The 27224-nt window shown below is 53.5% G+C and overlaps 2 protein-coding genes across 8 annotated transcripts in view; one reads left to right on the top strand and one right to left on the bottom strand.

Moving 5' to 3' along the window:
* The window catches only part of ANGPTL2 (angiopoietin like 2), a 35929-nt gene extending 16822 nt beyond the window's left edge, over nucleotides 1–19107 (bottom strand). The window contains exons 1-2 of the mRNA XM_065928431.1: nucleotides 18718–19107; nucleotides 4971–5837 (exon numbers count right to left, since the gene is read on the bottom strand). Of these exons, the coding sequence (XP_065784503.1) occupies nucleotides 4971–5787 (817 nt within the window). The 5' untranslated portion in view covers nucleotides 5788–5837; nucleotides 18718–19107. The remainder of the gene's footprint in view (nucleotides 1–4970; nucleotides 5838–18717) is intronic.
* Nucleotides 1–27224, top strand: part of RALGPS1 (Ral GEF with PH domain and SH3 binding motif 1) — a 299089-nt gene that overhangs the window by 176873 nt on the left and 94992 nt on the right. The gene's annotated exons all lie outside the window — the stretch shown is intronic.

Genomic DNA, 27224 nt, shown 5'->3' with positions numbered 1-27224 from the left:
TTGGGTGGTTTCTATGTGTTCTCTGTGAAGCAGAGTGATTGCCACCTGTTGTGGCCCCAAGAACAAATCATAGCTACTGAATTTTATATATTTAGGGTTAGCATATTTAAAGAAGTCAGGACTTCAGACTAGGCATTAAAATGCCGAGTAGAAGTAACCCTGGAGAACTGGCCCAGGCTTGATACAAATGAAATATCAGATTTATTGACAGCTTTAGCTGGGTCCATTGATGGGAAGTCAGGTGCATATTGTGTTTTGTGTGGGAGAACTCTGTTGTTTTAGAAACTCTGGAGTATGAGGCTAGCTTAGGTCTACTTCCTTTATCCTATATTCACAGTGATGATGTCTCTGTTATCAGAACCATGAGAGTTCTAATAACAGACCTCACAAATCTAGCTGATCTTTTATGGGGAGCTGTCTGGAACCTGGTACCTGAAGTTGTGATGGAGCGTCAGGTTCCAGGCAGCTGGCACTGGAGGTCAAGTCAAGCATCTATAGAATGATGTTCACACCAGTTCCCCCCCAGGCTTTCCATGGCAATTTCCAGTATCCCAGAGTCGTTAAGACAGACTTGGGTCTGAACTTTGGTTGAGCCAAGGCTGTGTAGTCTTCCATAAGTTGCTTAACCTCTCTGAACCCTGATATTCTGGAAGTTACAAGTCCTGGGACCAGTGTTGGCTCTGTCACCAACAGACTCCAGAACAAGCAGGCTATGCCAGGGGACCCGAGAGGCTCCTAACAAGCTCCAAAATTTTTATGATTTTAAGGTCCCTTCTCTATCCACTGAGAAAACAAACCGAGCTGATTATGTCTTTCTCTGGAGAGAAAACGGCTGGAAATGCCTACTCCTTTTGGTCTTTAAAGGTGCATTTTATACACGACCTCTCTGTGGCAGCTGGAGGACACACTCTCTTTTCTTCTCTGGTCAGTGCCTAGGACGGCTGTGGCAGGAGGGCTGGCGTGCGCATGGCAGTGCCCAGGCTGGGCTGAGGGGTCGTGTCCCGGGCCTCGTAGGACCACCTTGAGAGCAGGCCCGAGCCAAGGCTCCATGATGTCCTGTCCTGGGCCTTTTAGAGAGTGCCCGCTGCAGCCTTCTTCCTCTTTAACAGATCTGACTGACGTGCGTGCACAGGGCATGCAGGTGAGGAAGAGGTCAGGGACTTGTGAGTGTGAGGAAGAGTGGAGGGGGGAGGGAGGGTGGCAGCAGCCCCAGGACCCCCCGGGGCAGAGGGCCACAGGACCGCCCGCCCCGGGGATAAGGGCCACAGGCAAGGCCATTTGGCCCAGGTCTAGTCACAAACGTCACCCTCATGGAAATGCCCTTAGGTCTGGCCAGACGGAGGGAGACAGGACAAAACCCAAGTGAGGCGCCAGGGAAGCCAGGAGCTTGCCTGGGCCTCATCACTCAGGCTCTCAGCAGCCTGGGTCTGGCCTGGGGCCAGCCTGTTACTGTCTGGCTGGGAACAAGCTGGTGAGTGCAGCGTCAGATAAGTGGCCATGGCCGCCTCAGCCCCCCGGGGAGGGGTGTGCTGCGGGCTGAGCCGCCGGGACAACAAGGAGAAGAGGAGGTGGCTCTGAGGCTGTGAAATGAGAGATTTAGAAGCTGCCAGGGCGCGAGTGCCGAGGCGCTTAATTGCAGAGGTGTCTGTGGCTCTGTGATGCCCGTGGACCAGAGGAACTGTCGGGCCAGAGCAGAGAGGGAAGTTTCGTCTAAGACCAGAGCCTGCTCCAAGCTGTCAGCACAGGCCAGCTCGGAGCTCTCTGCCGATTGGCGGGAGGGACCGTCTGCCTTTTCCTCCTGCCCCGTCCAACACCAGGAAAGGGGAGGGCCTCCTGGCCTCCCTGCAGCCTCTGCCCACCCCTTTCAGCTTGCGCAGCCAGGTGTTCAGTCTGGGGAGAATGGGGGACGCGCCTCGTGTGGGAAGCTCAGTGGTCAGGAGAGTCACGAGAAAGCAGTCACCAACAATCGGTACCAACATTTGGGAGGGCTTTGCTTAAAAAAAAAAGTTAATTATAGTGCATTCCGACAGTCTCCACGATAAAATCACTGCTGTTCCCTCCATGCTGGTGGGCTTCCTTCAGTGGGAGGGAAAGGGATTGGTCGCACCCGGGAGCCTTGGAATGCACAGAGCCTGGGCTGAATTATGCATGTGAAGAAGCAGTGGAGCTGGGCCACTTGAGGGGCCTCGGATAGGGCCAGGCCCCTGGGTCTTTGCACGGACTTAGTTATCTCCACGGGTGACCCACTGGTAACTCAGTTGCCCAACTCCTGAGTCCACCTGGTAAACTCTTACAGATCCTTCAGGAGGCAGCACCAACATCCCCAACTCTGTCCAGCTTGTCCCTTCTACTCCAGGCGGACTCAGTCACGCCCCCCTGTCGACCTAGTGCCATAGGCCCTCATACGCCCCTCTGGTCACCCAGCACCCTGTGGTGCTTCCATGGTGACCACACAGCCCATGGTTTTCACTGCATTCCTGATTTCAGGTACTTTGCTATGTTGGTCCCACAAGTTCTCACAACATTCTGGAAATGTTGGCCTTGCAGGTGCTCCCTCTCAGTGAAACCCCTTGTCAGATCTGAGGTGCTGATTTTGGGGTTGAGAACTGGTAGGCAGCAGATGTGAGGTTGTGAAGAGTCAGACACGACTGAGTGACTAAGCAGAACACACAGCACAGATGGGTTCCAATGCATTCATGAATCTGCCACCTCCCTCCAGACTAAATTCCTGAAGGTTAGGACTGTCGTTTTCACACAGTCCAGCACTGTGATTGGCAAAGAGGAGGGACTCAGCTATTGTTGGCTGCCCCTACATGATGTATATTGCGTGCCTGATTGCATTGAGTTTCACAGCAACCCTGTGATGTTATGACTCTTGTCCCCATTTTACAGAGGAGAAAAATGAGGCTCAGAAGAGTTAAGTAACTTTCTCACGAGCGAACAGTTAGCAAAAGGTAGATCCTGAATGCAGACTTAGGTCTTTGTTCCTCCACTATGTATCTGCCAGCTGAGTTCAAGCTCAGGAATGTTTTGGGATTGTTGAGTCAGAAACCAGAGATGCTTAAGCTAGAGGAGATCTATTGCATAAACACTGAGGTCAGCCTGCCTCATGTCGGAATTACAATATTCAGCTGAGCCTTCATTTGGTGCCCACGGGCAACGTTTTACCCTCTGCATGTTCTATCAGGTGTATTAGCGTACTCTGCCCTCTCTAGTGGAACTGAGCCTGGTGGCTCAGCGGTAAAGGATTCGCCTGCAATGCGGGAGATGTGGGTTCGATCCCTGAGTCGGGAAGATCCCCTGGAAAAGGAAATGACAACCCACTCCAGTATTCTTGCCTGGGAAATCCCAAGGAATGGAGGAGCCTGGCAGGCTGCAATCCATGGGGTCACGGGAAAGTTGGACTTAGCAACTGAACAACAACAAACAACAAATGAACCAGTCATCAGCTGTAGAATGAAGAGCTAAACATGGACTATCTTTTATTAATAAATTTCAATCTCCTGTTTCAAAATAAAGAGATCAAGATCAGAGGGAAACTCATAGCTGCCATGTAATGAAACTTACCATGGGCCCAGAACTCTGCTAACCACGCCTTGCAGTATTTCATTTAATCCTCAGGTAGGCACTATTTAAACCCATTGACAATTGACAGATGGGGAAACGGAGGCTCTGGGGGCAAAGTGACTTGCCTAAAGTCCCAGAGCTGATCAGTGGTGAAATCAGAATTTGGACCCATGTCAGTCTGCTCCAGAGCACAAGTCCTCAACCTGCACACCCAGTAGAGGGCTTTGCTGTGAATAAGATGCCCTGCCCTGCTCCTACACCCCCCTCCCCCGCCCCAGACCTGCAGACAATGCCGCCCTTGTCTTTCGCATGGGCCACCCTCCTGCACTCAGGTTCAGTCCTTCTCTGGAATTAGCAAGAAGCTGCTCTTCCCAGTACTGGTGGTTATTTTCAGAAGTGTGAAATAAGTGTAAAACAGGATATTTTCAGTAAAAATATCTCCCTGCTTATATAACGAAGTGGTACAAATGTCACTGACTTGAAGCAGATACGTGGTTACTTTCTGCAAAGACGGATGTAGTCCTCACCCACCAGCCCATTTGGAAGACTCACAGGTGAATAACCTGGGGGCTGGACTCATGCTCCCCCTGCCAAGGGTGCAGATGCCCAGAGTCCTAGTGCACTGAGGAGTCAGCCGCAGCTTTAAAGTGAAAAGCCTGAATTCAGACCCAGCGTGAGCAAGTCACTCATCCTCTCAGTTAACCTTCCATAAGGAGCCGCAGGGGTTAAAGGGGTAACGTACACGAAAGTGCCTGGCGCCAGTGTCTGGGTCAAGCTTCAGAACCTACCAACAGCCCCATTCCTCCCCCATCATGATATTCTGAGAATTATCATATTTTAAGATGAGACACGTATTTAAGAGTGTGTGGAATCTTCACTGAAAATTCTAGACTGCAGCAGACTCTAGGAAATGTGTGGGCTTTAGAAAGTGCTTCTTCCTAGGGAGGGTAGGCCACTCCCTACCACGTGTTCATCCTAATTCTGCTGTGATAACACTTTCTCTTCCTCTGGTCTGTTGTTTCTTCCATGAACATTCACTGAAGGCCAGTTCTGTGCCAGGCACATTACGTGCACTCATAGGAGCGCTCATCCCATCCACCAGCACAGAGCACCTCACGCAGAGCCCAGAGAACAGCAGAAGCCAGAAAATATCTGCTGTCTTCTGACACTCCCCCGTTTCCTGGTTCTACCTTGGGGCATCCATCTGAGGACCGTGGCCTCCCTCTCACCCCACCGGCTCCAGTGGCTCGGCCCCAGGGACTGCCAGGGTATTGCACAAGCCTTTGGCCCAGCTTCGGCTTACCGCTATTCCTCCCCCGCTTGCGGTCACAGCCAAGAGAGGCCCGGTGCCCAGTTCTGAGGCCCAGATGTTGCGGGGTTCCGCAATGCTGGGAAGGACTTACCTGACGGCTTGTCTGTGGAGGATGGGAGGCTGGTGAGGGTGGGCATGGTGGGCAGAGGGGGCGGCAGCACCTTCAGGTTCTGGTCGCTCTGGATCTCGTTGGTGGAGATCTGGTTGATGATGCGGTTGTAGGGGGGCGGCTGGTAGACGCGGGGCGGGGCGGCGGGGGGCGGCTGGGGCACGGGCCGGGCGGCGGGCACCCGCTGGCAGTGCTCCTCCAGCTGGGCGATGATCTCAGACTGGTTGTGGGCCAGCGTGGCCAGATGCTGGTACTTGTGCTCCAGGTCCTTGTACTTGCTGGCCAGCTGCAGCATGTCAGCCGTCTGGTTGAGGATGCGGTTCTCCAGCTGCGAGAGCTCGAGCGCGTTGTCCCGCTTGCGGATGATCTCGTGCAGGAGCTGCATGTAGAGCTGGGTGACCCGCGAGTTCATGTTGCGGCTCTCCTTGCGCAGCAGCTTCACCTCGCTCACGATGCCGCCGTCCACCTCCACCAGCTGCTGCAGCGTCTCGATCTGCCGCTTCTGCTTGAGCAGCTCGTTGTTGAGCAGCTCCAGCTCCTGCTTGTGCACCCTGTTCTCCAGGAGCACCTCGGGCTCCTTGGAGTTGACGCAGATGGCGCCTGTGACCCGCTGCTGGGGCACGATGAAGGTATAGGTGCACTTGTCCGGGGACTCGCCGGCCCGCTTGTACCTGTTCAGGTAGACGAACTCGCCGGGTGAGCCCTCCTCGGTGCCCTCCAAGCCATCCTTCTGGCTCGCCGCCGCTCCCAGGGCAGCCAGCAGTCCCAGCCACCAGCACGTCACGCACAGCGGCCTCATGGTCCTTGCACACCGGGGGTTCGTCTTTGCTAAGCAGAGGCTACGAAACCCTGAAAGTAAACAGAAGAGCAGACTCAGTAATGGTTATGTCACGGCCAGCGGCCGGTGCCATAAATGAGCTCAGCCTTCTCGTTGGGCAGCTGTTTCCAAAAATGCTGCTTCAGGAGGCAGCCCTTCTGGGAGCCGCAGGAGGGGACAGGAGGCCTGGCAGAGGCAGAAAAGATTTGGGAGGGGACCAGGGCATGTGCAAGGCAGCAGGCTGAGGCCCTGCTACTCCTGGGGCCAGCCAGTGCCCGCGGCCCTCTTGTCGAGCACCTGGCCTGAAACCCGAGAACCATAGGAGGGCAGCCTGAAGCTGGGAGGGGAGGCAGAGGAAGGCTTGGCCTGTCTCTCTCCTCCTCTGCCTCAGATTGTTAAGTCTTCCCCTGGACGTGGCCTTTGTAACACCCATCACGGATGAGATGAATCTGAACTCTGTGTGATCTCTTCATGGTTCTGTGCTCCCTGAGGGCCAGCACTGTGTCTGTTTCCATCCTGTATCCTCAGGATGCTGCACGCAGGAAGCTATCTGCAAGTGTTTGTTAAATGAATGATCCGCTAGACGTTAGATGTGGTATGGGACGTGTTCGGTTTGTAGTGGACAATGTCAGTGGAAAGATGCATCCAGTCACGTGGCTTCAGTCTGTGCGTTAGCCAAGCTACAGAGCAGACAACTGAGCTCTGCTAAATGCACCTATTTTCACAGGCAGTACCCACACTGTCCCCATCACTGCAACAGGATTTAACCAGGTGGGAGCAGGAAAGAGACACGTGTCACCAGATTAGTTTCAGTTCTGTTCTTAGACCACTTGTTCCTTCCCCAGATATTCATGGAACACCTGGGGTGTGCCAGGCGGTGTGCTGTCTACTGGAGGTGCAGCTGCAAACAGGACAGAGCCAGCCCTGTCCTCAGCGGGCTTACCCATCATCTCAGAGCCCCTGAGTACCAGGAGGCAGACGTGGTGAATGCGATGGGAGGGTAGAACGGGGAACTGACCTAACCAGAAGGGTCAGGGAAGCTTCCCTGAGAAAGTGACCTTTGTGCTGACCCCAGAGGGATGAGGAGGAGCAAGCCAGGCCAAGAGGGAGGGGACAAACGTGCGCAGCTCACTCCTCCCTCTGCCCACTCAAGGACGTGGCTCTGGCCGCTCTTCCCCAGCTCCTCGGCGTGGTCACTTTTTCCCTATGATCGTGATTTCTTTCAGCTTAAAAGAAAATCCTCACTTGACCTCATGTCCCTTCTCCAGCTACTGTTCCATTTCTCTGCTCCCCTTATTAGCAAAACCCTCTGAAGAGTTGCCCACACCCTCACCCACCATTTCCAGAAAGTTCTCTCTTCCTGTTCTCTCTTGAGCTCACTCCCATCAGGCCTGCCCCCTCCCCTCGGTTCCAAGTGTCCTGGACAGGATCACAGGGGGCCTCTCTTTCCAGACCAAAGGCTCAGTTCTTGGTCCTCGCGGATGTTGCGCCTCTCAGCACTGCCGGACGTGGCAGATCACTCCCTCCTGGGACTTCCTTCCCCGAACACCACACTTTCCTCCGATCTCACTGGCTGCTCCTAGTCTCCTTTGCTGGTTCACCACGCCCCCTTCCCAGTCCTGTCCTGGGTGGGGAGGGGGTGGCAGGGCTCAGTCCTCAGACATCTTCTGTATCTCGGTGATCTTGTTCAGTCTAGTCTGAGGACTTCTCCCTGCCCCTCTGAGTCCAGACTTATATGTCTAACTGTCTCTTTGACATTTCTGCTCAACTACCCTACTGCTACTGCTATGGGCACCTCAGCCATAACTTATCTAGAAATGAATTCCTGGGGTTTCCCAAGTCTCCATTTCAACCTGTTCATCCCAGTTTTTCCTAGGTTAGCAAATGGCGACTCTGTTCTGATTGTTCAGCCAACAATCTTGACGTTGTCATTGACTCCTTTCTTCCCATCATACCCTACGTCTAAGTCATCACCAGATTATCACAGCAATATCCTGGGACTATTCCCAGGATCCTACAGTTTCTCCCCCACCTCCCCTGGTACAACCCACCTTCACCTCTCGCCTGGACCAGACTGGTCTCACTGCTCCTGTCCTTGCCTTAACAGGCTATCCTCAACCCGGCAGCCAGAGTGAGACTTTTAAAAAAGTCAAATCAGGTCAGTCTGCTGCTCAAAGTGCTCTGGTGGCTTCTCATCTTGGAGAAGCAGCTAACAGGTCTCTAAGGCCCCCCGCTCTGGCCCAGTTTCCTCCCTGACCTCATCTCCAACTCCTCTCATCCTCACTCACATGCTCCAGCCACGCTGGCCTCCTGGGTGTTCTTCAGACTTGCTGATGGTGAGGGCCCTTTGCACTTGCCCCAGTCCAAAACACTCAGCTGCTTCCTTGGTGCGTGCTCCCTCCTCACTGCTCTCAGGTCTTTGCTGAAATATCACCTTCCCAGTGAAACTTTCCCGGCTTACTTAAAATTGTGACCTCGCCACCTTCCCCCTCCAGAGTCCATGTCACCATCAGACATGTGGTGTCTGTCTACCCATGCCTGTGAATGAAAGCTCTCTGAGAGCAGGGGGCTTGTCTGTTTTCATCACTCCTCCCCCACCCCCTGCCCACACAGTGCATAACACGGGAGCTCAGTGAATATTTGTACGCTGAAAGAAAAGACGCATCCACCAACAGCTGCCGGGCAGTGGGGAGTGCTAGGAAGAGGCAGGCAGGGCCAGAGGAGCCCAGGGCAAGTGACTGCCTGAGGGTGTGGGGGCGTGCACAGGAGACCACGAATTACATTTACCACTACTGTCCCTAACATCCACTTCCTGAGTGCCTGTTGTGTCCCTTGGCCTGCACTCAACGTTTTGCAAGGGTTTTCTGCTTCACTGAATTCTCACAGTGTCTTTTTTGGTAGATACCATTGTTCTTTCCGTTTCCATGAGGAAACCGAGACTCAGCGAGGTGAAGTGACTTGCTTAAGCTCACACCGCCGGAAGGTAGCAGAACCAGGACTCAGCCCCAGCCTTCTGTACTCAAACCTTCAACTCTTAATGACTACGTAGAAATTTTCTTGATCTGGTTTCTAGCAGTAAAGTGCTAGCATCACGACTTTCTGATTTCACGATAGTTTACACTAACATAACAACCACCACCCAGAACCGGAAGGTTTTGTCTTCCCCAGACCCTTTTGGGGGCTTCTCTGGTGTGTAGCCTGGACAGCAGGAGGTTGCAAAACAGATCCCCAGGGCCACAATGAGCTGTTTTCCACTTGACTGAGAAAGCCCCAGCTTGCTTCCGAAGGCCAGTCCAGGCCTTCTGGGCCAGGCAGGGAAAGGTGTTAGGAGCCTCTGGGTTGGGTTGGGCTGTGAGGTTAGGGCTGCAGTGACGCTGGTGGAAACGGGGCTGTTTGTGAGTGGTTACCTAGTTTCCAAGCTCTTTAGCTGCTCCTGTGCCTGGGCCACACCCGGCCCACAACAATGGTGGGGAGCCGCCCTCCCAGCCTGGGCGGCTCACCTGGCTCTCTGCTCCGTGATGCTGAGTGCGGATGGCAGCGAGGGCTCCGCTTGGCCGAGAAACCGCCACGGTCCCAGGAGACAGTTTGGCTCCGGGCCTCGAGACCTGGCGGGTGGGAGTGTTTGCCGTTGAGTCCTGTCCCCTCCCAAGTATGGGCTTGCACGGCCTCCCTGGGCAAAGCTCTGTGCCCTTGGGCTTAAGGTCCTGAAGGCAGAGCCTCTTCTATGAGATGGGGTGATCCAACCCCTCTCCCACACTTGGTGAGGGCCATGGAAGTGCTTCCCAAACTAGAGGTGAAGATGTCATAATAGCTGTATGAGAGCTCCAGCTGAGCCAAACGACAGTGTGTGTCATTTGCCAACACACACTCAGGGGCTGTGTGTCCAGCACGTGCACCATCTCCTTGGATCCTACCATGTCTCCCCCACCCCCCGCCCCAGGAGCCCCCACGGCCAGCAGTCTCATTTCGCAGAGGAGGGCCTTGTTCCATGTAGCAGAGCCGGGCCTGCCCAGGAGGTCTGTCTGGCCTCACCTCCCAGCCCAGTGGCTAGACTGGTCCTGGTTGTCATGGGGTCCCTAGTGTGCAGTCTTTAAAGAGCGTTTCTTGCAGTTGTTCGATTAAAAAGAGAACCAAACTTGATGGTTGTTAACACTCGTTCAGTTTTTAGGTTCAGAAGGCCCGTTGCATAACGTATTATTTCGTGGAATCACCACGACATTTGGAGTATTCTGCCCATTTTGAGGGTGAGGAAACCGAAGCCCAAGAGGGTGTCAGGTAGCTTGCTCCCTGTTGCATTGCTGCTGGTGGGAATAGTCGTGAAGCCGCACAATTTGGGGTCTTACGGTCACATTTCCATGAGGCCTGGGCTTGGCAGGAGTGACACGGAGCCAGCTGTGGTTACAAGAAGGGTGGGACGAAACCAGGGCACTGTCCCAGGGAATCCAGTGAGATTGGTTCCCCCAGGTTTATGAAGGGGGGCACCAGCACCCAGACAGGTAAGTGACTTGTCGGGAGCACACGGCAGACAAGAGCCAGTGCTGACTCTGTCAAGAGCTGGGGTCAGCCTGACACCAAGGGCTATGCCCCCTCTGCCTTAGAGTAATTGACTTTCCTTCAAGGTTCCAGCCCCCTTGCTTAGCTTTTTTGCAAGTTTGGCAGATCTTAATGGGCAGTAATGAGTTTGCTTACTTTTGCTCTCTTGGTATTTATTCAACTAATTGCATCCCAGGAGAAGGAACTCCCCCCCACCAACACCAACCCCCAGCATTCCAACCATCTTAGGGCTGGAGAAGAACTCGACTCCAATCAAAGAGATGCTCCTCAGTTTCTTCCTATGACCAACAGAGGAAAGCAAATCCAACTGTTTTCCTTGGCTTCAAAAGGAAAATAAAAGCGATTCTTGAAATTGCTTTTCCACATTGTATTGTGAGGAGTTTCCATTATGCACGGGTTTCCCTCCCCACAAGCAGGGCTGGTGTGACCAAGCCACATGACAGGCTTTGCGCGCCAGGAGGCCACCTCCCCAAGGGCTTGGGTCCCACCCAGCCTCCGGTGGGCAGCTCTGAGCGTCCCTGCTTGGTCTGCTGTGGTGGGGCCACACACCGTGTGTCCACGTCCCCCTCAGCACCGCAGCCCAGTGAGGGGCCACTCTGTGGGAAGAACTGTTTTCATAAGACAGAGCTGTGGGTCCTACCCTGCGGCAGAAGCTACTTTCCTGGGGTCATCGTGTGAGTTCTCACCGCAAAGGGTAGGAATAAGTAAATTTCAAAAATAATAGCGATAGCCAATTATCACTGTGATCCAAACACTTTATAAGTATTGTCTCACTTCATCCTCCCAACAGGCCTGGGAGGGAAGCTGTTATTTCAGGGTGGCCATGCATGGTGACCCAGGTTGTGTACTATGCAACTCTAGGGAGCACAGCTCACATTCATAGTCTTTGTAGTTTTGTATATTTAAATCACAGCAGTGTGTTCTAATTCTCACAAAGATGCTTTTAAGACTAATGGCAAAGCTGACAGTTGTTCCCGTTGGAGGCAAGGAAGCTATTAAGATTCAAAGTCCATGAGTCATTTTGTCCTAAGTCATCAGCTTAGCCAAGTAGCAGTCGGTAACAGAATCCCAACGTAAGTCTGTGTTGAATGTATAAAAGTAACAGGGAAACTCAAGAGGGATTGTTCCCTGGCGGCCATGCCCCCTCTGAGGCAAGGAGGAGAACAGGAGAGCTGTTAGGACCCCCGGCACTGCTGACCCCGAATTGAATCAGCTCTCAGGATGGTGTTTCATCGTTAGTCCATGCTGTGGTCCTGCCTGGGGGCTCACAGAGCCTGTCCCTCTCTCCCCAGCCTGCTCTGCCCCATCACTCTGTGATCGCAGATGGAAGCCAGGTAGGAGTCCAGGCCAGAGGCCCTGCAGGAGGCCTGGGCAGGGGGCCTCTGCCAAGGCAGCAAGGGCATCTGGAACTGCCCCCCTGGCCCAGTGCCCAGCTGGCCCCTGACAGGAAGCCGGGAACTTGAGCTGTGCTTGAGTGAGCTTGGTGGACCCGAGCATGAATCATGATGTTAAACCAGCATCAAGACAGAAAAGAAAAAAAAAAAAAAAAATCAAAACTTCAAAGTTGACGAACGGTTTTTCCTGCCAGAGCTGGTTATGAGATAAATGATGTGCCAGTCAGGTAGTACCAAACCAATTAGTAATCTGGGATGATAGAGGGATCCAGATAAAGAAAATTCCAGAAGATACTGCCCTACAGGGCCCAACTGACCACATGACCAATAGGACAGATAAGAACAGCTGTCGTTTGTTTGTTACAGACTTTGGGTGTGCTCAGCCATGCTCTACCTCATTGACCACCTTATGAATAGGGGACTGGGCATGCTGGTTGGCCCCCCTTGAGGCCTATTGTCTTATTAATTATTAATAGCACCCCATTTTATTCTCAAAAGTGTCCTCGTTGGGCATTAAACTATTTGGTCCCTTACCTAGGAGACAGACATTATCTGCATTTGTAGTAGAAGAAACCCAGGTCCAGAAACATTAGGTCACTTGCCTAAGGTCCCTTGAAGGAAACATCGGGACTGGGAAGTCCACGTCAGCTGCAAGGTCTGTGCCTTCACTTCGATCAAGAGCACCTCCCCAACCTGTGTGAATAACAGTGCCTGTCTGTTTGTTTAACGGCCGGGATGCAGATTCCCTCTTAGTCATTCTTTGACTGACAAGGTAGAAATGGCTTTCAGGTCAGCACAAGGGTGAGTCTTGTTGGATGGTAGAAACAGCTGCTTGATCATCCAAGAGGTGAGACCCCAAAATGGACATCTAGAATGCGCAGCAGTGTCCTCACCTTAGAAACCCTGGGGAAGGAACTGTGCATCGCTTGTCCTGGTGATTCACCACCAGCCTGGAGGCCAGGGAGGGAATAACCACATCTCCAACTGCCATCCCCTCCCAGCCCGGGAGCCTGTGAATCATCCCCGCCAGAAGGCAGTGTGGGTGCCCAGGGGGTCTGGAGCTGATGGCCAGACCCTGCCAGTCCAGCTCTTATAAGACCTTTGAATGAGTCGTCTGTCCAGCCAGCCAGCCAGCCAGCCAGCTCTCCATCCATTTAGCCTTCCCAGCCAGCCAGCCATCATGTGTTGGTACAGTCAGGGTCCAGCCCTGTCCTGGGTGCTGGGAACACGGGCTCAAGCCAGAGAAGCAGGAAGTGTGGGACTGTGCAGATTAGCTGGGAAGAGCAGCAGTCGAACTTGCCTGACGTGCCTGCCCCTGTTGCGTTGCTGGCTCCGGGGCAGGGCTGAGCTCATGGAGGAGGTGGGTTGTGGTCATCCTGTGAGGTCATCGGGTTAGGAGAGGATGTGGTTCGGCGGCGGGGAACGGGTTGCCTTTGCCGGGGGACAAGGATGCCGCTGTTCCTTTTCCGTAGTACATTATTTTGGAGCCATCTTGAAAGGTCCCAAAGCCTGCACACTGATCCCTCGGGTGCCAAGAGCCCCAGCCAGCAGAGCAGAGGCGGAGAGCCTGCAGAAGCCATTTCGGAGCCCGGCTCCCGTGTTGGCTGCTGCATTTCCGGCCGTGCCTCGTGTGCTCTGCAGCCTTGGATCTGGGGGGAGCCCCCGACAGCAGGGAGCAGCCAGGGACCGTGTGGACACCGGTGCCCTGGGGCGGCTTCCTGGGAAATCCAAACCTTGCCTGGGGCTGCTCTTCCAGGCCAGGCTGAGTGGCTGGCCCTGTGGCCACCTCTGCCCAGTTGCAGAGCTCATCCCCAGCACAGACACGATGAGCACGTGCCTCCATCCCCGATCCCAGCAACTCTGTAGGGCAGGGGCCGTGATTATCCCCGTTTCACAGATGAGGAAACAGAGGTAATGGTGGGGCTTTGCCCAGACCTCAGAGCTCCCAAATAGTGGAACTGGGCTTGGAACAGATGTGTTGACTCCAGAGCCAGCTTCCTTACCCACACGGGCCTTGCTGGCCTGCCTGCTGCTCCAGGCCTATCTTTGCAAACCTCACAGCTGGCCTGTCAGTGTCCTGCTGGAAGACAGAGCCTGTGCTGTCCTGCCTTCCTGCCCCTGCACGTGCTGTTCTTTCTGCCTCGGCACCTTCCCCATGTCCTGCCTTCCTTGCTCAGTTGACCTTCTCTGTGAAGCCGGCCATTCTTGGGGAGGGGGCCCCCTCTCTCCTCCAGCTCCCAGGAGCAGCCCTGGCTGTTTCCATCACAGCACCCGAGACCCAGCTTGTCCTCATCTGGTTCTCTACCCAGACCATGGGCTTCTTAAAAGTGGGGTCAAGGTGGTAGCCAGGATGGCACCTGGGTTACTAAGTAGGAATTCAAGGCATTCACTCATTGCACAAACTCCCTGAGCGTTTCCCTGGTGCCAGCCACCGTGCTGGGGACCGGAGACAGAGCAGGAGTGAGGGAGGTGCCTGCCCTCAAGGGGCCACAGGAGTAGATGAGACCGAGAGCAGGCGCTGCCAACACTGGGTGCCAGGGCCCCCACGGGGCAGCTCACAGGGCCGGGGGCACAGCTGGGGTGGCGCATTGCGGTGCCTGGAGGCGAGAGGCCGTTTGTCTGGGTCTGCAGCTCCCTCCTTCCTTCCCTTCCTCTTTCATTCATTCAGGTCCCTTCCCTACCTGTCCCTGAGTGGGCCCTGGAGGTGAGCAGTGACTGAGAAATTCCACTGTCCGCTGGCAGAGGCTGGAGTGGGACCACCTCCGGCAGGACTTTGGTCGTCCCTGGAGCCGGGAGGGTCCTCAGGCATCTCTCAGAGACAAGAACCGAGTTCCTTCTGGGCTTTCCTGAGGTGGTCTTGGGCGTGCCTTTCCGGGGGAGGTTGGGGGGCTCTGGGGCTGCTGGCCTCTAGAAAGGCTGGTTTCTCCAGAGTGTTGACCCGACACAATAGCTGGATTGTGAGAGGCCTGGCTCCCCCCGCACCCGGCGCGTTAACATGTCTGTGATCAGAGTGTGTGCTCACATTGGATGTGTACGTGTAACGGGACGTTGTAGCATTTTAGCCCCCCTCCCAAGGCTGTTATTAAGGCAATCATATGGCTTGGAGTTGTGTGGGAATGTGGTTTTTGTCACAGAAACTACCCTCAGAACGAGGTTCTGTTGTGACCCTTCTACCGCTGCAAACTGCTTGCTGCCAGGGTCTGAATGACCCCTCTATTTGGGGTGTTTTATATAAATTCACAAAAAAAGAAATGCTATTCAATGAATTGATTCATTCTTGAGATTCCCGCAGTGTGTTTGTCCAGGCTGGCAGTGGGCTGGGGCGGAATGAGCCCAGATCTGGGTTTGAATCCTTCCTTTTTTGACTTGCCCGCTGGAGAGAATGTGGCAGAGGCGCTGCACCCTCTGACCCTCAGTTTGCTCTTCTGTAAAATGGGACGGCGCCACTCATCTCACAGGTCTCTCTCAGCACCGCACGCCTCCTCCCTACGAGTCTCCCACTGCTGTGAATTAGGTTCACCTTCTGCCTCTTCCCACTGGGCTGTGGGCTCAGGCAAGCAGAACCCCTCCTCCCCCACCTGACTGTTCTCCATCGAGATGGGTTCAGGTGAAGTGGGCTGCGACTCAGAGAGAGGCCACAGGCTGAATGTGCTTGCCTTGGGCGGGGCTGCTCTGTTTGTTCTGCTGGAGCTGCCAGTCGCAGCTCCTGGGTCTTTTCTTGAGACTTGCTCAAGTGTGGCCAGTGCAGGCTGTGAAAACCCGAGCTTGGGTTCTGCAGCCCTTGGAGTCTCCAACAGGGACTCGGGAAACAGTCCCTGGATGACTGGTGGCCCAAGGCTCAGTCCCCCCTGAGCTGATATAGTTGCATGGTGCTGCTGTGAGGGGTGGGATGGGTAAGGGGCAGCCACACAGATCACCAGATATGCAGGGTTCAGAGCTAAGACAGCCTGGCTTGGAATCTGGTCCCACCTCTCATTAACTGTGCTACAGCAAGCATGCTATGTAGCTGTGATGAGGCTCAGTTGTAAGAGGGGTGAGGCCTGTACTGTCTCAGAGGTAGACTTCTAGGACAAACAGATGACGCACATGGCTTTCAGATGGAGTGGTACAGCATCTCTAGGACACCAGCCAAACCAAAAGGTTGTGAGACGCTTTGAACAGGCCAGTGAAGTGAGACGGGGAAAGGCATGGCCTGCGGAGCCACACCAACCAGGGTTCAAGTCCCACAGAATCCCCAACTGTGTGACCTTGGTGCTCAGGTTGCTCACCGTCTCTGAGCCTTTGTTTTGTCCTCTGTCAGGTGTGATGCTAAAACTGAAACCTGCCTCCTGAGGTTGTAGCGAGGATGAAATGAGATGTGTGTGCCTTACTTAACCCAGTGGTACTTAGTAAATGACTGTGGGATGGAGGAGTGGAGGAAGAGATAGCTTAGTTGCTCTTCTCGGTAGGTTGTAGCGAAAACTCCTCCTGGACCATGTGCTTCACACATCTTTGCCTGCCTTTACTGAGTAATGAATGAGGTCACTCGTGTTAGGCCCATGAGGTCAGTCAGAGCCTCTGCTTGGCCCAAGCTGTCCAGGTGGTGCTAGTGATAAAGAACCTGCCTGCCAGTGCAGGAGACATAAGAGACATGGGTTCAATCCCTGGGTTGGGAAGATACCCTGGAGGAGGGCATAACAACCCACTCTGGTATTCTTGCCTGGAGAAGTCCATGGACAGAGGAGCCTGGCAGGCCATAGTCCAAAGGGTTGCAAAGAGTCAGATACGACGGAAGTGACTTAGCACACACGCATGCCCAGAGAGCAGAGTGAGCCTCTGTGGATCCAGGCTTGAGCCAGGAAACCTGCAGCTTGCACAGCCCCAGAGGCCATGTGCTGGAGAAGCGTCTGTTCAATGCCAACTTTTCCAAAGGCTTCCAAGAGTTCAGGGACCACTGAGAGCTTTGGGTCACAGGAGGGAAGCCATTATCCTGTGCTAAGATGCACCATTGTTGGCCTGTATGAAATCCATCGGACTTGGCCATCTTATGGGTGGATTTGGTGATTGCGGTGCAGACTCGAGGAGGGGTCGCTGCCTCTCCTCTGCAACCCCAGGACAGGCCTGGCATTGGTCCTCCTGCTGTGGACCCTGGAGCAGTGCGGTGGTAGCTCACCTGCCTCGCCGGCTGGTTCAGGCGAGGGGACCAGCGGGCAGGGGAGCAGTGCCCTGCGAGGGGTAGGATGCTCTTCCTGTAGGGGTGGTGTCAGAAGCACCCGAGGTCCTTTTGTCGGTACATCTGCACTCCTCCTCCCTGTGGGCTTCTAGGACTTGGACATGTGGCCCCAGACATGAAGCGCCCCCTCCACAGGCTCCTGGGAGGCCCCCCAGCGTGGGTGGAGGTAGTGGTCATAGCCTTGGCTGGGCCTTTCGGAACTCCCCGACAACCCCAGCAGGACGTATCCAGGGTCCGGGTCTCTGCTCTTCCCTCTGTGATTCTGATGGTCATGGCTCGTAATACTCAGAGACTAATGTTTTCTGAGGCTTTGCCACGCACCAGGCACTGTGCTAAGGCCTTCCAGGTCATGCTCCCCGTGCTCCCCCTGGTGAGTAACGGCGTGTGGCTCAGAGTGCTGGCTCAGACGCTGATGCTGACGCTAACCGTGTGGCTTTGGACACAGCACTTAACCCCTGTGCCTCAGTCTCCTCACCTGTGGAATGGTGATGACTAACAAGTACCTGTGTTACAGGGTAGTTGTGGGGGACTCTACCAGTGGGTGAGCGCCACGTAAGTGCCCTGTGCCCTGAGATACAATACTGTGATCCCATTTTACAGATAAGGAAACTGAGGCTTAGAGAGGCTAAATGGTCAGCAAGTGTCACTTGGCCCATAGGTAGACGAGCTAGGGTCTGAGCCTAGCTTGTGAGCCCTACCTCCCTCTGTCTCAATTTAGAAAAATACATGTGGGGAGCATTTGGCCAGCTTCGGAAGTGGCATTCTCAACTTTCCGCAGAGCCCCAGTGAAAGGAGATCCTTCTCTAAGTAACCGAACTGGCCTCTGGGAGCTCTCCTAATCCACAGCAGAGGCAATTGCTGACCCGTGACACACATATCACAGAGGAGAAGGGAGGGATCAGGGAAGAATTTCTGTTTGGAAATGTTATCTAACGAGTGCTTTCAAGGGACTCGGAATGTGGAGCCTGTGCTGTCCTGCTGCCTGGTGCCGGGAAAGCCTCATCCTCCCGGGTCCCGGCCAGCCCACGGCCAGCCCGCTGTAGACCCGGGGCCCTGGCCCGTCCCGTCCCCTGCGAGGAGGGTCCAGGTGTCCTGGGACGCGCCGGGAGACCGGGGCAGCGCGGAGTCGCAGCCACAGGCTGCCCCTCCGGGCTCTGGATCCCTCAGCTCCTCTCCTCCCGGGCAGGGGCGGGAGTGGAGTTTGCTCAGCCCCCGGGGACCTTTCTGAACAAGGGTTCCTGGCACTCTCAGGACAGCCTTTGCTTTTGCTGTCGCCAGCCAGGGTGCACGGGAACCCGAAACAGAAAAACAACTTCCTGAGTCCTTGGGCTAGCCCGGCCGTCTGCGACTCCTGGGCCCACTGGCCCGTCAAAGGCACTGCTCCACACAAGCTCACAGCCGCGCACACACCCCGGACCCGGCGGTCAGAGCCCTGCGGGAGCCGCCTGCCTTCACCCCAAAGGCTCTTTGTCTGAAGGAGAGTGAGGCTTACTGATGAAGCCCTCATAAGCCCAGCCATGACCTCACGCCCCTCCCTGCCTCCCACCCCCCGAACGCCCCCCGCTGCCCAGGTGTCCACAGCTCCTGTGTCGGCAGCTGCCGTGTTGGGCTCCCAAGTGAAAGCAGGAGGACCCAGCTGCGAACGCCCCCCTCCCCAGCCGGAGGAGTCGGAGTTCTTGAACCCAGAGACCCGGGGCCAGTTGCTGCCTCTCAGCCCCTGTCCCTCGGGGTGCCACAGAGCCCGCCCCTTACCTCGTCCCTCCTGCCTGGCTCCGGGGCTGCTCCTCACATGCTTCACTCGGCCGTCAGCGGGGCAGCCTGGCCATGGCCTCCAGGAGGGGTCCCCAAGCCGCAGACCGGACCCTGCCGGCCTCCGAGTAGCCGTGCCTCACTGGCCTCTGCTTGCTCCGCAGCGGGGCTCCAGCTGGGGACTGGGGCTGGCCAGGGGTCCTGCCGTGCGGCTCACACCCTGCCTTCTCTCTCGGGGGCCGGCTGCTGCCCCAGTGCCATGCTCTGCAGGTCCGGGGCTCAGGCAGCACCGCTCAGGGCTCGGGGTCCATTCTCGGCTGTGGGCAGCAGCCTCACTTGAACTCCCAACTCCTTTGTGGAGCCTTTACATGCTGCCGGAGGAAACTGTGAGCACAGCCTGACCCTGGTTGGCTGCAGGCACTTCTCTCCACCCACCAGTGCAAGAGGATCCCCCAGGCCCCAGAAAGGCTCCGGGCCTCCCCTCAGCCCCAGACAGAGGCGGGCCGCCCGGTGATGTCACACTAGCTCCGGCCCCAGCTGGCCTGGCCCCTCCCGCCCCAGCCTGCTTTGGCGGCCTCGCCGGGCCCCCTCCTTCCTTGGCATGAGCAGCCTGGCCAGCTCTGCTCGCCGGCCCAGCCACTCCCAAAAGCCCTGGCAGCCCCGGGTGCGCTCTGCCGAGGCAGAGAGCGTCCCCGCTGACTCAGGTAATGGATTTAGATCCGCCCCCCTGTGCACGCAGCCAGGAGCCGGGTCCTCCCCTGGGTCGCTTCCCGTCCCCTGCTCTGCCCCGAAGTGCCCCGGGTGTGTGTGTGGGGGTGTAGGCAGGGCAGTCCCACACCGACCGCCTTTCCCCATCAGCCGCCCTCCTTGTAGACTTCCCTCACCTCTGAACCCTGGGGGAGGAGCCCCAGGCTGTCTTCACAGAATTCAGCAGGATCCTTGCTGTGAAGTTAGAGGCAGTGGCTCAGGACAGGCTGGGGGTGGGGAGGCGCCAGAGAGACGCTCAGTCCCGCCCCACCTGAGTGGCCTTGATTAAGTCACTTTGTCTCTCTGGACACCCCTCGTGCATCAGTGAGTGAGCTGAGATGAGTAATCTACCTCCAAGGGCAGTGGAGACAAGCTCGTGAATGTGGGTAGAGTCAGAGCAGTACAGGAGTCAGCCCTGGACCCCACGAAGTGAGCGATGCTACAGACTCGTGGGCGTGGGCATGCCTGCGGGGGGCACCAAGGCGAGTCCTGCGAAGCGGTGACCGGGGGCTCCTTTGTCCCCTGCCTGGACAACAGCCATGTGCAACATTGGTGGTAACTCTTCTTTCCTTTTTTAAAAAATTGAGTGATGATGGCGAGGGTGGTGATGATATTTGGGTACCAGTTAGGAGAGAAACTTTAATGGGGTTCTCCACACCCCGAGGCACAGGGTGTCATGTTCCTGGTCTGGGGCAAATGGGTCCTCCAAGGTCCTCGCCTCCCTGGGATCGCCACTCCGGTCTTTGCAGAGAGCAGACTTTCCTTCTTGCCTCAGTTTCTCCTGTCCTGCTCAGACCTTCTCCCTTTTCCATCTCTCAGTTCCATCCCTTTTTAGAAAGTGAGCCTTTGCCAGAAAACCCCAGCATCTTACAGGCTCCCTCATTAGCCAGACAGCTGGATGGCACAGAAGCCCTCCGCACAGGGACCACGGGGCTGAAGGTGCCACTCCCTCTGGATGTTCTGAAGGGCCTGGAGGGTCCTGGTGGAACCACGGCAGTGGGGCCAAGGCAGGCTGGGATGCGCCTGAATTCTCCTGAGCGGCACCCGTGACAGCCTGTGTGCAGGCATGTTCCCTTCGCTCCCTCCCTCCTCCTCCTCCTCTCTCTCTCTCTCTGACTCTCTTCTCCAGGAAGGTTTTTCTTTCTTTTTTTTTTCAGAATCTGCTCTGGCTTCCCTGGTGGCTCAGATAGTAAATAATCTGCCTGCAATGCAGGAGACCCGAGTTCGAGCCCTGGGTCGGGAAGATCCCCTGGAGAAGGGAATGGCTACCCACTCCAGTATTCTTACCTGGAGAATTCCGTGGACGTAGGAGCCTGGTGGGCTACAGTCCACGGGGTTGCAGAGAGCCGGACATTACTGAACGACTAATACTTTCACTGAGCCAACACCAGAAAGGCAAAATTCCCGTCCTCACAGAGCTCCCAGGCAGGAGGGGAGGCAGACAGACAGACTGAGGCACATGAGAAGCAGTGGGCACGTCCGAGCAGGAGGCCTGAATAAGCAGCCAGGGTACGAAGCACAAAGTGGTGCTGAAACTTGAAGGGGGAGTCAGCAGGTGGTGAGGCTGGAAGGACCACTCGCTGGTCGGAGAGAATACTGCTTCAGGTTCAAAGATGGCCCCGACAATATCTCCCCTCTGCAGTGAGACCCTGACACTCCTCCCATTGAGAGGCAGGGTCTCTGCTCCCTCCCCTCTAGAAGCAGTGGGAGTGGCTGACCCCCAAGGCTGGGTGAAAAAAGGCCTGCCTTATTTGCTGGCACACTCTGTGTTGGAGCCGTGGGCCAGGCTGGACCCGGAGAAGTCCAACCACCCAGAAGCCGCCACGCGAAGACCGCGCGTGTCGTAGGTCCCAACTGGTAGCTGGCACCATCCCCCAGACACGCGAGAAAGAGGCCCCTTGCCTTTGAGTCATTCCCCAGCTAGAGTCTTCCTGCCGAGACCCCAGGCCTCAGGAAGCAGAGAGAAGCCATCCTCGTGTTCCACGTCTGAGTTCCTGACCCACAGAACCCACGGGGGAAGGAAATGGTTGTTTTAGGCCGCAGAATTTGGGTGGTGATTTGTTACACTGCAGTAGCAACAGGAGCAGACCCTGAGGCAAGAGCAGATGTGAGGGACTGAGAGGGGAGCAGTCTGGAGGAGAGAAGGGGAACGTGGCGGAGGACGAGGCCTCGTCAGCAGGGGACGTCTTCCCAAGGACAGCCAGGAGCCACTGAAAGGTTCTGAGCCGGGCAGGCTTCTGGCCTTCTGGTATTTTTAAGGCCACGCTGTCTCTGAGCACAGACTGGACTGACAGGCCCTGCAGCCGAGGCCCCAGAGCCATGAGTGAGTGGTGAGGGAGGTGACTGGGAGGCCACGGGACCCCTGGAGCAGGGGAATTCCTAGGTTTCCCCACCTTGGGAATAGGTGTAGCCCAAGTCCCTTGATTGCTAAACAGATTTGCTTTCCCAGTTCCAAGCTGCTAGGGTCCCATGCAGTGGGAAAGGAGCACCAGGGGGTCCAAGCCCTGTCTTTCTTTGCTCAACTCCTGCCCTGTTGGTGGCAAACCCCACCCCCCGGTAGTCAGGCACGGTGCTGGGGAGCTCGAGCTGGGGAGTCAGATCCTGGTTCCCCCACCACTAGCTCTGAACCTCACTTACCTGAAGTGGAAAATGAAGGTGATGTAAGAATTGACCTCCAAGGGCTGTTGCAAAAATGAGATAAGATGTGACACGTTAAGTGTGAGACACACTAGCTCCGACATGGGAGGTGCTCAGTGAACGTTGGTTCTGGTCTTTTCAGCTGTCTGGGAGCCCCCTGAGCTCTGGGGCATGAGTCTCATGGGCTGTGTGGCGCTCTCCTCTCATCCAGCCCAGCGCAGAGGTGTGATTAAGCGAATGGCTGATGGGGGAAGGTAAACTGTGCTCAAATCCCAGCTCTGTCACGAACCTGGGCAACCTTCTGATTCTCTCTGACTTTGTTTCCTCGTGTTCAAAACGGCAGTGATGATACTGACTCCTAGGGTTTTGGTGTGAGGATTAAGATGACACATCTGAAGCACTTGGCACGATGCCTGGCCCTCAGCCTTCACCATCACTCAGGGAATTGCTGCTGCCGCTGCTTCCCCCTCCCGTCTCTTACCCGGGAACATCCTCATCAAGCTGCCTTGATGGCTCCCCCATCTCGGAATCCTCCTGACCTCTCAGTGAGCGCCATCCCTGCATTTCCACCTGTGTGCCAAGTGTCATGTGACTGACGCATTTGAGGAGAAGGGAGTCTTTTTCAATTCTGTATGTTTTATCAGAATGAAAGAGAAGTGTGACATTTACATGGTGGCAGAACACCAGGAATCTTAATTGTGTCCCACAATTTGTATAAATGATTTCATGTTTTTCCTATCTTATCACATTCCTGACAGTTACAATCCCCCCCCCCCACTCCCACCCCGCCCCGCCATTGGGAATGTTGGGATGGTCTACTGAGATAACTGTGTATGTGGGGGTGGGGTGGCGTGGGAGTGCGTGAATGATGTGGGTGCTTGTATAAACAGGGGCGCTTGGGAGGGGGCTTTGCTGTATCTTGCAGCCTCAGAGTCTTACGTTTCAGCAGGATTTCAGGCTTCATGTATCCCAAATTGATTCTAGCAAGCACTTTTGAAATGCCTTTCCATTTACATTGTTTCTAATGAGCATCAGCTCTCTTCCTGTATACATGGAAAAGGGGGTCTTCTCTCCTCTAACTTCTTTTAAGATTTCTCTTTATTTTTAATTTTCAGCAATATAATGATGATGTGATTTTCTTTGTATTTTTTCTATATGGGATTCACTGAGCTTCTTACATCTATGGGTTGGTATTTTTCACTGAATTTGGGAATGTGTTATGCGGGAGGGTGGGGGAGGTTGGAGGCCATTATTCTTTTAAATATTTCTTCTGTACAGTTCTCTCTCCCCTCCCCTCCGGGAACTCCACTTACACACTTGAGTTGTTCCACAGGTCACTGAAGCCCCATTTATTTTATCTTTTTCAAAAAAATCTCTGTGCTTCAGTTTGAATCATTTCTATTACCTGGCTTCAAGTTTGCTGATCCATCATTCTATAGTGTTTAATCTGCTCTTAATGTTATCCAAATTATGCTTTCCATCAGGTGCTGTATTCTTCTGGTTTTAGAATTGCCACTTGGTATATTTTTATGGGTCCCATTTCTCTTCTGAGATTCTCTATCCACTCGTTCATTCTATCCTTCATTTCCTGAAAACCCTGTACATATTTATAATATGTACACATTTTAAGGGGCTTCCCAGGTGGTGATAGTGGTAAAGAACCTGCCTGCCAGGAGATGTAAGAGAGGCAGGAGATCTAAGAGACACGAGTTCGATCCATGGGTCGGGAAGATCCCCTGGAGGAGGGCATGGCAACCCACTGCAGTATCCTTGCCTGGAGAATCCCGTGGACGGGGGAGCCTGGCGGGCTACAGTCCGTAGGGCTGCAAACAGTCGGACATGTCTGAAGTAACTTAGCATGCATGTGTGTCTGTGGGATTCCAGGAATCCTGGAATGAGTTGCTGTGCTCTCCTCCAGGGGATCTTCCCAACCCAGGGACCGGATCTGCATCTCTTAGGTCTTCTGCATTGGCAGGTGAGTTTTTTTTACTACTAGCACCACCTGGGAATCCCAGCATACACAGGTGCATATGCACACACACACACACGTTTTAAAATCCCTATATACTAATTCCAACATCTGGGTCATCAGTGGGTCTAATTTTATTATTTCTCTTGATCATGGATCATATTTTCTTGCTTTTTGACATGTCTATAATTTTTAAATCATACACTGGACGTTTTGGATCCTACGTTGAAAAGACTCAGCATCTTACTGTCTTTCTCTCCAGAATGATATGTTTTGTTCTGACAGGCAGTTAAATTACTGGCGTATTACCTTGCTTTTGTGCAGGCTAGGTTTTTAGGTTTTGTTCAGGTAGGTTTATTTTGATTTTGCCCATAATCCTAGAGTATAACCCTTAATCCTGGGTTTAATAGTAAGGCATTGCCTTTCTAGGATTAAATTGGGAGCCGTAAGTGTTGGCTAAGCCCTTTTAACTTGGCAGTGCTTGAACTCCAGACTCCATCTTTCAGGCAGCTGCTGAACTTTCTGCCTCTCAGTTACTGCTTTCTTTTGGGCTCTATGAACTCTCTCTCTCCATGTGTACAATTTAGGAGTCAAGTGAGGATTCAAGGGAAACTGTATGGTAATTTTGGAGCTCCTCATTCTGTGGCTATCTCCTTTCTAGCGTTTTCCCCTTCAGTTTCCATCCTCAGGGTCCAACATCTTCCTCTTCTTCCCAGCTGGTAACACTGCTGCATTCTGTTTCACCATCCTGTGTATCACCACGAATAGGGAAATACCTAGTGCGCTTCATGTCTTTCAAGGACCGTATCCCCTCCAGCTTCTATTGGCTGCTTCTTTGGGGTGCTTTCAAGCAGTTGCCTTTTGTATATTGTCCAGCTTTCATCACTGTTACTGACAAAAGGGTTAATTCAATACAATCTACTCCTGCTTTTCAGGAACTGGACCTCTCCACATCCCAGTGGAATTTGCCTTCTCACCCAGATCTTCTGTATGCCTGCTTTTGTTGGCATCCTACCATACACTAACCAGCTGGTGGGTGTCCTTAATTCAGTTGTCTGCCATCCCTGTTCTTGGTCAGAGTCTTTTGGAAAATATCAGCCCCAGTAATTTGTAGGTTGGTTCAACTCAGTGTACCCACCAGGACACTAGAAGATGAAAGAAATGTGTGTCCTCAAACGCCTTGTTAGAGCACCTGTGAACACCAAAGATGATGTACTTTGCATCGTAGGGGGCTGGAATGCAAAAGTAGGAAGCCAAGAGATACCTGGAGTAACAGGCAAATTTGGCCTTGGAGTACAAAATGAAGCAGGGCAAACAAAGGCTAATAGAGTTTTACCAAGAGAACGCACTTGTCAGAGCAAGCACCCTATCTCAACAACACAAGAGACAACTCTGTACATGGACATCACCAGATGGCCAATGCTGAAATCAGACTGATTATATCCTTTGCAGCCAAAGCTGGAGAAACCCTAAGCTGTCAGCAAAAACAAGACTGGGAACTGACTGTGGCTCAGATCATGAACTCCTTTTTGAAAAATTCAGACTTTAATTGAAGAAAGTGTGGAAAACCACTAGACCACTCAGTTCAGTTCAATTCAATTGCTCAGTCATATCTGAATCTTTGCAACCTCATGGACTGCAGCACACCAGGCTTCCCCTGTCCATCACTAAATCCTGGAGCTTGTTCAAACTCATGTTTGTCGTGTCAGTGATCCCATCCAACCATCTCATCCTCTGTTGTCCTCTTCTCCTCCCACCTTCAATCATTCCCAGCATCAGGGTATTTTCAAAGGAGTCAGTTCTTTGCATCAGGTGGCTAAAGTATTGAGAGTTTCAGCTTCAGCATCAGTCCTTCCAATGAATATTCAGGACTGATTTCCTTTAGGATGGACTGGTTGGATCTCCCTGCAGTCCAAGGGACTCTCAAGAGTCTCCTCCAACACCATAGTTCAAAAGCACCAATTCTTCAGTGCTCAGCTTTCTTTATAGTCCAACTCTCACATCCATACATGACTACTAGAAAAACCATAGCTTTGACTAGATGGACCTTTATCAATACCTAAAGGTATCGATACCTTTACCAACAAAGACCATTCAGGTATGACCTAAATCAAATCTCTTATGATTATACAGTGGAAGTGACAAATAGATTAAAGGGATTAGATCTGATAGACAGAGTGCCTGAAGAACTGTGGACAGAGGTTGGTAGCATTGAACAGGAGGCTGTGATCAAGACCATCCCCAAGAAAAAAAAAGGCAAAATGGTTGTCTGAGGAGGCCTTACAAATAGCTGAGAAAAGAAGGGAAGCTAAAAGCAAAGGAGAAAAAGAAAGATATATCCATTTGAATGCAGAGTTCCAAAGAGTAGCAAGGAGAGATAGAAAGCCTTCATAAGTGACCAATGCAAAGAAATAGATGAAAACAATAGAATGAGAAAGACCAGAGATCTCTTAAAGAAAATTAGAGATACCAAGGGAACACTTCATGCAAAGATGGGTTCAATAAAGGACAGAAATGGTATGGACCTAACAGAAGCAGGAGATATTAAAAAGAGGTGGCAAGAATACACAAAAGAACTATACAAAAAAGATCTTCATGACCCAGATAACCACGATGGTGTGATCACTCACCTAGAGCCGGACGGATATCCTGGAGTGCGAAGTCAAGTGGGTCTTAGGAAGCATCATGGCAAACGAAGCTAGTGGAGGTGATGGAATTCCAGCTGAGCTATTTCAAGTCCTAAAAGAAGATGCTGTGAAAGTGCTGCACTCAATATGCCAGCAAATTTGGAAAACTCAGCAGCAGCCACAGGACCGGAAAAGGTCAGTTCTCATTCCAATCCCAAAGAAAGGCAATGCCAAAGAATGTTCAAACCTTTTCACAGTTGCACTCATCTCACATGCTAGCAAAGTAATGCTCAAAATTCTCCAAGCTAGACTTCAACAGTACATGAACCGAGTAATTCAAGATGGACAAGCTGGATTTAGAAAAGGCAGAAGACACCAGAGATCAAATTGTCAACATCCCTTGGATCATAGAAAAAGCAAGAGAATTCCAGAAAAACATCTACATCTGCTTCACTGACTCTGCCAAAGCCTTGACAGTGTGGATCACAACAAACTGTGGAAAATTCTTAAAGAGATGAAGATACCAGACC

This window comes from Muntiacus reevesi, chromosome 3 (genome assembly GCF_963930625.1).
Source record: "Muntiacus reevesi chromosome 3, mMunRee1.1, whole genome shotgun sequence".
Taxonomy (NCBI): Eukaryota; Metazoa; Chordata; class Mammalia; order Artiodactyla; family Cervidae; genus Muntiacus; species Muntiacus reevesi.
Note: the sequence above shows the minus strand (reverse complement) of the source record. Positions and strands in the feature narration are given on the sequence as shown.